At 39.8% G+C, this 12,149-nt stretch overlaps 1 protein-coding gene across 1 annotated transcript in view; it reads left to right on the top strand.

Annotated features, from left to right (window-relative positions):
- The window catches only part of MTUS2 (microtubule associated scaffold protein 2), a 216,315-nt gene that overhangs the window by 3,126 nt on the left and 201,040 nt on the right, over positions 1 to 12,149 (top strand). The window contains exon 2 of the mRNA XM_054385862.1: positions 4,926 to 5,166. Within this exon, the coding sequence (XP_054241837.1) occupies positions 4,926 to 5,166 (241 nt within the window). The remainder of the gene's footprint in view (positions 1 to 4,925; positions 5,167 to 12,149) is intronic.

A 12,149-nucleotide genomic window follows, 5' to 3' on the forward strand; every position in this document is an offset into this window, starting at 1 on the left:
AGGACTGTTTTTCACAGTTGTATGTCTTGTGGTGTTATGGAAGCTGTTTTAACACCTGCCTCATTTTACATATAGTAATTATCCAAGGAACAGCACTAAAATAACAAATTTGGTGATGGTGTTGACAATAAAAAACTGACCAATACCCAAATTAAGATACCATGTGTGTGTCTAGATAGACCTTTATGACATGTTAACAGGCAGTCTGCTGAAGTGATCATGGATTTTCATGGAGCACCATCTCATCCCAAGCACAGAAAAGGCAGTGCTCTCTGCCCTTTCCCCTCTAACTTCAGTTTTCAGCTCTGTCCCTTATATTTTGCATACAGAGCAGGAATTATTAAAGTCATTGTGAACTTTTCTATGCCAGTTGTTATTAGTTTATCTTCACAATCAACTCATAAGGTGAGGGAAAATTACTAGGTTATTACCATTTAATGTGAGTCAGTGGAAATTAAAGCCAAAATAACCCAGACTGTACAGCTGTTTGGATGTTTATAAGGGTGGCATGATTCTCCGAAGACCATAGATTTCTATGGCTCATACAGCTGGGGTTCAGACAGGCAGGATCTGCAGTCTCATCTGGGAGCAAAGGACTGATTTCTGTACACTGCTGAGTGTCTTCACATGAGAAGGATTTGGGCTGTGGCAAATCGGCAGTATGCTTTACTTTAGATTAGCGTCTTCCCCCACTCATCCAAGAAATATGTCTTTGGGTAGGGATTTCAAGAAGGGAAGGTTTGAACCCAAGTGTCCTCAGAGAAGATGGATTGTCTATTTAAGAGGCTGAGAAGAAAAAGGCAATCAAACTGCAGTTTGTGGTATAAGTTTGCATTAGCCCAAGAGTCAGGAGCTGATAGCAGGGGATGGCATTTGCGTTCTTATGCTGCCACCCTAAAAGTGATTACTCTCCTGCTAGCTGAAGGAGTGCAGAGGGGACTGATTTGGCTCCTTTCAAGGGAAAGGAAAATGATGGGTCCAGTAGTGGATGGATGCTTAAAAGTGCAGCTGTGCACAGTACAGGTTCATGGCAGATGACTGATCTTCAATCTGAAAGAAACCAATTAGAATGGACTGAGATAAATGAAAATTACCCTGGTGAAGGGACAGTGTTGAAGACCAGAAATTTTGGAGACAAGGAGATGCCAGAGCAGGATGGCTACTGTCTTTGTAAGAGAAAAAAAAAATCCAGATTTCCCTCTTTCACATATGCAGTTTAGGCTTTGGAGAGGTTTGATTAGCATTTTATAGCTCTTTACATAGCTATGACAAGAGTGTTAATAGCTGCTATCAATCAGGCTTGTATCTCTAAGCACCCTTCAGCTAGCTAAGTGATAGGAACAAATACCCCGTGACATGAGCTAGAAAAATAGGAAGGTGCTGTCTCAGAGACTCAAAAGTCCAGGCCTGGAGAGCTCTATGAGGAAGATTTGAGGGCTACCCCTGTGGAGGGGGAAGCAGACAGGACTTCTTGACCTGCCTGTGCTGAAGTTTGTGTTGGGTAGCTCAGACAAAACGTCCCAACTGAGGCAAGAAGGCAGTCCAACTGTTCTTAGAGGCTGAGTCCATATTGGAAATGAGTTGCTTTTAAATGGGCAGCCTTGCCTGTGGCATTGGCAGCTCCTCAAGCGCTTTTGTTTGGATCTTCAGCATGGTGTGGAGGTAGATCGTTCATGCCTGTCTTAATCCAAAAGCAAGAAGGAAGAAAACTCAAAGTGAAGTGCTTAAAAAACCAGTCACTTTCCAGGACAGATTGCTGCTGCCTGCTGCCTACATGCTTCATCATAATATGGGCTCTCCATCACTACATGGACTCAGTCTCTTCTGGTCAGCACCAGCAGGAACTTGTGCCCACTTTGTGTTCCCAGTTACCTCCATGGGAAGGAAAAGAGCAAACTGTGAGACTCAAAGGCTGTAGCCATGCTAGTGAACTGAATAGTGGGAAGGCATGGCCTTAAAGGCTCACACAAGGTTGTCCATACTGCTGGACCAGGAGCACACTCCTCAGCTCAGTGTTCACCTCTACCAGAGTGTGCTCACCCAGCAGCTATTTCCAGGGACCAGCATGATTGAGACCAGCCTGGTCTGCAGGGTGAGAATTTGCCCACATGGATATTCTCCATGTCAGATAGTAGTTGATGGCTCATGTGATTCACTGCTCTGTGGTTGCTGCCAAGAGCCCTGATTCTGGTGGGAATCTGCAAGGAGGTCTGCTGATCACCACTTCTTCCTGCCTCCCACAGATGGGCCTGACTCATTCAATGCATCCTTGGGTCCATTGCCTAGCATAGACATCTTTCTGTTCCTGAAAGCATCGACTAAAAGCCTGTGGAAATGAAAGGCCTGTAGGGAAAGAAGTTGTGTTATACATAGTCAAAGCAGCAATTTCCCCCTCCTAATCTCATTATCTGAACTTCCTGAACTGATGTCACCAGCTCTGTTCCCTGCCTGAAGCGGGCACTTGGCAAGAAAATTCTTGCTTGAGGCTTTAGTGTTTAATGGTGTTATAAACCAAGTAAGGTGAAGGAAGTACTAGGCATCCATACCTGCTGTGCTAGCTGTGCTGCCTGCTCTGTTCAGCCTGTCAAAATTCCTGTATGGTCCAAGTATATGATGCAGGCTTTCCATTTCTTTCTAACAAATTTATTAAATAGGATGTGGGGGAAGTAGGGAGTGGGTGGTGGAATGAGCAGACAGCCATACACAAGCTCAACTCTGAGCTGAGCTTCTTTTTAGCTGACAGTCTGCAAGAGATCTTTTCTTTAAAAGTCTCTTGTACAAAAATAATCTAGCACAAGATGCTAACAGGTCTCATATTAATCTATATCTTTCTGAAGAGCTTTAAAATTGCCTTGTAATCAATAATTTCATACAATTATATTGAGATCAGTTGAATTTGCACTTAATGGATACACTTAATGGAAAAGAAAAAAATAGCATGCCTCCATAGCAAGTTTATGTCCCCCAAACCTGTGTCTTTATTAAAAAAAAAAAAAAAAAGTTTAATTCTGGAGAGATTTTTGGGTAAATTAGAGTTCAACTCGATAATCTTAAAGGTCTTTTCAAACCTAAATGATTCTACTCTAAATCCTCACTTCTCATCTTGAAAAAGATGTTTTATGCTTGTGATTGATTGTTTAATTGATTGGTTGGTTTTGTGTGCATATGTGTTCTGCGTTACTCCTAATGTGCTGTCAATAAAGAAGAAAAGTGAGGTGACTGAAAGTTTTGTTAAGTTGACCCAGTTTATCAAAAATGCATGGTTTCTATATTTAAAGATTTTCTTGGTTCCTTAAACTGAAGTACTCGGCATAGGTACGTTCACTGCCAGATAAATATGAAATGATAGGAAGTATATAGTGGCATCTGATTGAAATTCATCAGGGAAAGAAAAGGTACTGAACCTTATCCAGGAAAACAATCTCATATCCAGAAGCTGAAAATAAGCTAAGCATCTTCTGCAGTCCAAGTCTAGAGAATGTTCTATACAGTAAAAAAAACTTATCCTAACTTCTAGAAATAGGTCACAGGAATATAATAAAAAAAAGAAACAGGAAGATCTAATGGCAGGAAATAGAGCTGCAAACAAAGGAAAAAATATAGGGCAAAAATATAATGCTCAGTGTTTGTTGCATCTGATCTCCTAGTTCCTGTCTGAAGACCTCAAAGAATCTATATTTAATAGTATAAGGTCAGTCTTGTCTCTTTTAGCATATTAAAGATTTGCTAAATTAGGATTAAAGCTCTAGAAGCAGCTAGGATCAAAGCTTTTAGAGCCAATGTTGAAGTGCATATTCTAAATGCTTATAATTGCTAAATAGAAATTGATTTGGCATATTATATGCATCATAACTTACAGCAGAGTTAATTAATTGGCAGTTACATTTCTTCCTAGGTAGCCTATGGCACTTTATGATTAATTTTTAAACAAATTTATTTCAGATTTCCTATTTCTGAAGCTTTTTTTTTCCTTTTCCTCCTGTGGCCTAAATGGGATGCACAATAAAATAGTCATGGGCCCTTTCTGCATTACAATGATTTTGCATTTTATAAGAAAATGGTAAAAAATTGGACTCTACACAGAAGTTTCATTGCAAATGAGAGAGATGAAAATTACTGACATTGCTCTGCACCCTTGTCCCGAGTCACAAAGCAGCACAGTGAGGTGGAAATCAGAGCCTGGCTTGAGTGTAGAAAGATGCCAGGACTGATCCGGGGAACCAGGTCATTCTCCAACTGCAGGTTTCCCAGTCACAGCCAGTTTGCTGGAAATACTTCCAGCTTGGCATTTACTTTGCTGTCCCCACAGTACACACCCATTAAAATGCTGAGAAGTTTGTTGCTGGTTTTAGCAAATCAGCATCTATTTCTGATAAACAATAAATGCATCACACCTGCACATTTGTCTTTTTTTTTTTTTTTTCCCCAATTCAAATGGGCAGCTGGGGGTTTTAGCTTTGATTTGGAGTATTCAATAGCTCCCTGAAAATGTAACCTATAGAAACATGCCCACCTCCACCATCCACCACCAGGTCTCTTCAGAAACTTCACAGATTACAAGAAACATTATGCCTCACATACATGCAGAAGTGTTTTTTCCTCACACAAATGATTTGACAATACCATTTCTTTGATAAAATGAACTTAAAATACTTTCAGCTTTATTTTTAACTCAGATAAAACTGACTTCCCCCCAAATTGTATCTCAATGGGAATATTTTAAATAGCTTGTAATAAAAATTCTACTTGCACACTCTCTTCGTGTTTCTACCTCTGGAAATCATATCAGATTTTAGGAGTTAATTTATTTTCACCGACAGAAAATCCTCATTTTATCTATTTTCTTTTTGGGAAGAGATCAATTTATTTGAATTTAGTTGTGTGTCAAGACAGTGTTGATATCTGCATTAATGATTTTTCTGTAGGTTGGGGAAAGGCCTGCAAAAGATGAATTTTGCCCTCCACCATATACTCACTACGAGGTCCCACCAAGTTTTTATCGATCTGCCATGATACTGAAGCCACAGTTAGGACTGGGTGCAGTGTCCAGGTTGCCATCTGCAAAGAGCAGGATTCTCATTGCAAGTCAAAGATCCTCAGGTAGCTGTCTCCACCAGCAGGGAGAAATTACGAGTGCTCCCAGCCTCTATCATCCTGATGCTTCAGGTAAAGTATGAATTTTCTTTCCTTTCCTTTAACTGTAGTCGCCAATAAGATTTTTTTTTTTTTTAAACAGAAAGACCATAAAATAAGCAACATTTTGACCTGATACTACAAAGCTCCAGCAGCAGTCTTTGAGGTGTGTCTTTTTATCCTGCAGCAAGGCTGACTATGGAGTCTGGGACTTGCACAAAAGTTGCTTTGCAGGTTGTTGCCAAAGAAGGAGAATCAAATTCAGTAATAATTCTCATTGTGCTTTTTAAAAAATCTTCCTTCTCCTTCTAAATTCCTGAAAAGTCTTTGCTTGTGTCATGTGGAAGATAACGTGACATTTTATTCCATCATAAAGGCCTTGCCGCTCAATCTGAATATGACTTTGCCCACCATATTGTGCTCTGAAAGCCTAGGCAGTATTCAAACATGCCAGCAGAGGCCTTGATTCTCTGAAGCCCTGATATATACCTCTTCAGAGACAACATTTCTAATACTTTTTTCTTCCCAGCTACTGCTCAGCTCATCATGATCCTGGGCAGAATTACAGAGGAGGGAAAAGGAAGTGAAGAGTCAGAAGGAGAAGTGTATGATGCCACAAGATAGACATTGTAATTACTTCTATAGGACGTTCCTTGGCAGCCTGGAAAACTTGGAGGCTTTAACAATGTGCATTTGAACAGCAGCAAGCTCACAGACAACTGAAAATCAGACATGGCCAGAGTGAAATGTAGCAGCTGTTTAACAGCCTGCAAGTTTGCAGAGATTTTTGAAAACAGTCATAAGGGATAAAGATAAGTAATGACTTGGGGTCGAATGTCCCTCCTTTTGCCCCAGGATGGGATTCCCTTTGACATGTATTTAATTAACCCGTTCATGGAAAGCTAGTTATAAAAATCTTCAATATAAGATCCTGCAGGCCTTGAAAGCAGTCTGCTCCAATGCATTACCTGCTTTTAAGTTAGAAGTCTACATTTGTGTTTTGCCTGATTCTCTTGGTTGCAGTTTACATCCTCTTCTATCTGAAGTGGACTTCCCTTTGCAGATATTTGAAAGCTATTATTCTTTCTCACCATTTTTCCATACTAAGCTGCAGAAGAAACATGAAGAAAAGTAGAATGGAAATCGGCCAGAATGTCTTGATATACCCTGAGAAGACAGTATTAGTCATTTATGCAGGTTGCTGGGGTTTATCAGAAAATCAAGGTTCTCTGTAACACTGTGTTTCTTGTCACTATCCTTTACTGTCTGACCCAGCATCTGGAGTTAGTATCTATGTTTACCACATTAGCAGAAGCTGACCCGTCTCATCTGTATGTGACTTCCAAGACATCCCAAAAATTGCACACTGGCCAGTAAATACCAGTGTAGCCCTGTGAGTTAAGTTCAGCCAGCACTGAACATGAGAATATAGGTTCAGAGAGCAATTTGATCATATTTTCCATTTAAATGAAACTGCAAGAGGCTGCAAGTTCAGTATGTGAGTAGGGTAAGCTGTTGTGTAACAGGAAGAGTTTTGGGAGATAGATGGGAGAGCAAAATATGAACAAGACCTATTAAAAAATCCACTGCCTTTTCTGATCACAAAATCACAGAATTAACCAGGTTGGAAAAGACCTTCAAGGTCATCAAATCCAACCTATCACCCAACACCATCTAATTAACTAAACCATGGCACTAAGTGCCTCATCCAGGCTTATTTTAAACAATTCCAGAGACGGTGACTCCACCACCTCCCTGGGCAGCTCATTCCAATGGCCAATCACTCTTTCTGTGAAGAATTTCTTCCTAACATCCAGCCTAAACCTCCCCTGGTGCAGCTTGAGACTGTGTCCTCTCCTTCTGTCACTGGTTGCCTGGGAGAAGAGACCAACCCCCACCTGGCTACAGCCTTCCTTCAGGCAGTTGTAGATGGCAATAAGGTCTCCCCTGTGCCTTCTCTTCTCCAGGCTAAACAACTCTAGCTCCCTCAGCCACTCTTCAAAGGGCTTGATCCTTGGAAAGGAATGTTGCCTTTATTTTCTGTGATCCATTCATCCTCCACATTATCCTGCATCACTGATGACTGCAGACATGACTTTTCCTTAGCAATCTTTAATACATATAAGAACTTGTCTTATATATTTATTTACTGTCTTTCTATATTATGTAGCATTCTAAAATCTGAACAATTCATCCTATCAGTCCTGTTTATTGACTGTAATACTGTCTTTAAAAATGCCAGTCCATGAGGGGTATAGATGAGGAAGTTGCATTAGCTTTTATTGTACTCCTATTCATGGAAGCTACATTTCCAAAAGCTTTCCTGTTTCTCAGAAGTTGGGGTTTTTTGATCTTATCACCGATTATTCTTGGACCTTGTCTGCTTTGGAGGTCAAATTTAATTCACAGCTCTCCATAATTTTCTTCCTACAACTGTTATTTTGTTTGTTTCTCCCTAGTCTATTGATACCTCACCGTTTCAAGGATGCTATTAAAGACAACTCATGGTAGTCCAATAATCTGTCTGACATCTCTTTCAGGATCCCCAAGTCTCTCTCATCTGGTCTTTGGACTCTGGCTGTTTTTATTGATTTTAAATTACCCAAGATTTGTTCTGGAAAGACTGCTAACATCTCTAGTTTTAAACTGTCCACTCCAGGACACTGCTTTTACTTCTGACATCTCACCTTCCATTTACCTTCCGAGATGAAGAATGTGTTTAATTTTTCTGCAACATCTTGTTCTGTCTCAAAGTACTTCTCATTGCTGTCTGTTGATTCAATGCCTACTCTTATTGACCCTTCTTATATATATTTCTGATATCTTAGTTACTTTACATTCTTTTTATTTTTGGCATTTTATTTCCCAATTATTCATTCAAGATTGGATTATACTCGCCTTTTCCTTGTCGAAAGCCTTTTTCTTTGTATACTTCAAATGACTCAGTCTTTCTCTTAGCAATGTGCAATTCATACATCAGCATGCCAGTCTTTTCATTTTTAATAACTCCTTTTAAGAAGAATAAATTGCTCATGAAAGAGGCTGAAGTGACAGCAAAGTGGACAAGAGTGGCATAGTAGTGGAAGGGCATGAGAGAACTTGTTCCTGTGGCTGTGTTCATACCAGTGCACAAATGCAGACCAGAGATGGGTCCTTGGTGGCCATGGAGGGTCTGGATGGGACAGCAACCCCTAGCATATCAAAGCTGGTGTGGGGCTCACAGAGGGACTCAGAGTAGGGTAACATACCATCTAGCCAATTGTTTCAAGATACCCAACCACCGTTTTCAGCCACTTTAATTTGGCACTTGGTTGTGGTATTCAACTTTAACCTGCATTATTAATTTTATTGCAGTATTTCAGAAACCTGATTAAATGCAGCTTCATTAGAGTCATATTTACAAATATAAGTAAATGAAATGCATGAATGTATGGTAGTCATACTGGAAGCAGGACCCTTGCTCACAGGTATTTGTGGGGTATGAAGGTTTGGTTGGCTGCAGCAAAAGCAGCAGGGATCTAGGAGGTATTTTTCTTTCATGAATACTGGTCCTTCTGTCAAGACTGCTGCTAATCAGCATCTCTTCTAGCTTGATCCTGAGCTTTTAATCCAGTTTCTAATCCCAGAGATTTCAGTCCTGCCCTGGGGTAACATAAGCAGAAGGATCTAGCCTGTTGCCATCCAGTGACAAAGTGTGAGGTACCACGCAGGCTTTTAAACTGGAATCACAGTATTGAGGACAGCAGCAGTTCCTCATAAGGAGGATTTTATTCCCCTTTGCCATGCCATTCATAATATAGCAGTCTGTTTAAGCAGCACTGATAAGCTGAGTGGTTTGGCCCATGTATAACACTAATACTCATAAAACTGTCTCTAATGTAAGTGGTAATTAAATCCCTGAACTGCTGTGATGGACTGCAGCTAATACAAGTACATTAAGGGTTTCCTTAGTCCTAAGACAGGCCAAGTAGAAAGTAAAATAATAATGAATGTTCACAAGTGTGATCTCCAAGTGTGACACCTAAAATGTAATTGGAGCGGTTCTTCCTCTGTAGGACATGGCACACAGGTATTGACGCTGGCTGAGAGCTTCTTATTAAGCAGTGCTGCTCCTTAGGTGATGCTTTGTCTCAGATGGGTCGCGCAAGCAGCTTGACTGTAAGAAGAAACATTCTGTGCTGTGATAAAAACAGCAAGTTGTTGAATTGTATTGTATTATAAGGTACAATAATGTCTCCAAAAGCTTAAGATTTGTTTATTTTATGTAAATTGATTCAGCTCTTTCTATGGGAACCTTATAATTCAAAACAAGCATTGAAGATTACTTTGTCTCTAACATACAAATTATGAATATGTTCTTCTTGGTCATAAAGACTTCTTGGAGCAAGCATGTTAGGATTTGCATTAATTATCTGATTATTTTGATTAGATTAATGTCTGATTTTGAAAAGTTATACAGACCTCATCTTTTAAACTTTACCTCATTCTACTCATTAACTTCATTTAATTCTATAGTTTCCAGTAGTATTTACGATATTTTTCTTTCTCAAAATAGAGGTAATGAGATGTTGCTTCCTTATCACCTCTCTGTGTATTAAATTTGCTAGTCCTGAGGGTCTAGCAGTTCCTCTCATTCTGTGCAATTCAACTCTTGTTAAAGAGTCTTGTGTCTTGTTAAAGATACATAATATATGCATAAATTGGGACAGAAATGTTTCTGATTACTCAGACACACAAAGACAGATGCTTATTTCTGTCTTTGCATATCTATAATGTATTTCGTCATGAATGCTATAATATGTCTGCAACTTTCTTCTGGTAAGAAAGCTTTGCTTTCATATTTTTTTTTTCTCAGAAATGTCCAATACTTGAACACGTAAATGAGATTTGATCATAGAAAAAGAATTTTGATATTACTTCCTGAAATGTTGCATTATTACTACTCCAGATGTGTGCTTCTTTTATAAGTTTGTAATCTGAGGTACTTGGATTTAAGATGTCGAACTTCCTAATTGTTTAAGAAGGAGGTGACAAGAGGAGAATTCAGAGAAGAAAATATTCTCTATCCTCCACTTAATCTGCAGTGTTTTCAGTTGGCACTCTCTGCTTTTTTTTGGGAGAGCAATCTGACCGTGTTTCATAAAGAAAAATTAAGTGCTGCAAAGCGAGACACACACATCCTCATCAGCTTTTCGCTAGGGACGTTGTCACCACACCGGAGACTTAGCCATATGCCACCTCTCTGAGCTCAACATTTATTGCATCTTCAAAGAACCAAAGTACACAGTATGAGAAGGGTTGTCTGTTGTACCAAATTGTCAGTCATAAGAATGGTATCAGTAACAATCCAGGTACTGCTTCATACCCTACCTCCTCCCTGGCTAAGTGTTGTTGCTGGCTGGGCACCTGTAGCATTTCTGAGCAGCCAGTGAGCAGCAGGTGAGCAGATGAAACATGGTTCCAATGCAAAGAGACATGGTTCAGATGCACAGAGAAGTTCTTGCTGCTCTGAGCTTTCAGTGGAAAAAGCATTAAGTGTGGCTCAGGCACTGACAACTCCTGTGCTGGAAGTTTCTGTGGAATGCTGCTGCTTTACACATCAGCTACAAAGCTAACACAGACATTTGCAGTTTAAATGAAATGTGAGCCAGCAAATTTTCGGGTGTTGGGAACATGCCAGCCAGCCTTGGGTTGCCTGGGAGCTGGGAAGGCACAGAGCAGGTTTTGTGGCTTCTAAATCTGAATCAGGAGAAAATGAGCATTTCCTACCCTGTGATGGTGAACTGGCTGATCAGAAGTTATTTGATGTTCTGCGGTGACAGCTGTGTTGCCTTTGGAACTGGACTGTCCTAGGCTTGATAGTATTTGGATGAGAGACCATCAGGGGAGCTGGCCACAACTTGTTCACTGCTGTTTAGGTGTAAATCATTAAAGCCTTTGTTTTAAAGCTCCATTCCTCAGTTCTTCTTCAGAAAGACGAACTATGTCTACAACAGGGAAACCACAAGGGGAGTGGCAGCATAAGAGGTTTCCTACTCATTTTAATCTGCAAAGGCATTAATGGCTGGGTTAACTCAGGGGTGGGTTACCTCTGCTTGTATTATCTATGACTAATTCAGAGACATTGCAGGTTACTTCTCCGCTCTATATTCCCCAATATGAAATGAGAATACTGATGTTCAGAGCATCCTGTAAAAGTGAGCTTTCTGAGAGAAAATAGTGCCTAATTATTCGATTTTTAATGGAAACGTTCATAAAAAAACCCAGCAAACCTAACCCCACTACAAGAAAATGGAGGCTCGCCAAGGATTTCTGAATCACAAGCTGGGTTGAAGTCTTGAGCTGCTACTCTTTTTCATAAGAACTTACCTGTGTAACTCCTTTCTTTAATTTCTCATTAATTTCAGCTAAAACCTATTCCACAGAAAAGTCACATGGACATTGCAATTCATGTGCAGTGGTGATGTAGTCTAGCTCAGGCTTTTCTTAAGGCTTCCCAGGCACATCTGGTTTGTGTCAATCAGTAACTACCTCAAAATGTTTACATGTTTCTAGATGGGAACAGCTTGAAATGTCATAGAAAATCACTTGTGCACCATACAGACAGCAATACTTAATTCTATAATTAGCTTCAGGCAATGAGACAGCTAGAAAGATTTTTTTGCCAATTTTTTAGGCTTATTTTGGCACATTTTTATTAAAACGAAAGCTACTCATTAAAATAACTTTTGTTTTGAACTCCCAGACCTTGTTTGCAGGAGTGTTTCTATACTTCTAAGAAACAGAAATAAAGAAAGAACACCCATTGTAAAATTTGATGGTACTTACAACAGAAAATATGTACAATAGGCTGATGTCTCATGTATTTTAATGAGAAAGAAGACACAAAACGGCTTTAGCTTTAAAGATTTGAATGCATCCCTAATAAGGATAATGTCCTGCCCCCAGGTCCTCATGGTACAGAAGAGCTGTATTACAAAGAAGAGAAGTGAAAAATAGTTTAAGGATCATGGTGA

This window comes from Indicator indicator, chromosome 1 (genome assembly GCF_027791375.1).
Source record: "Indicator indicator isolate 239-I01 chromosome 1, UM_Iind_1.1, whole genome shotgun sequence".
In the NCBI taxonomy this organism is placed as follows: domain Eukaryota; kingdom Metazoa; phylum Chordata; class Aves; order Piciformes; family Indicatoridae; genus Indicator; species Indicator indicator.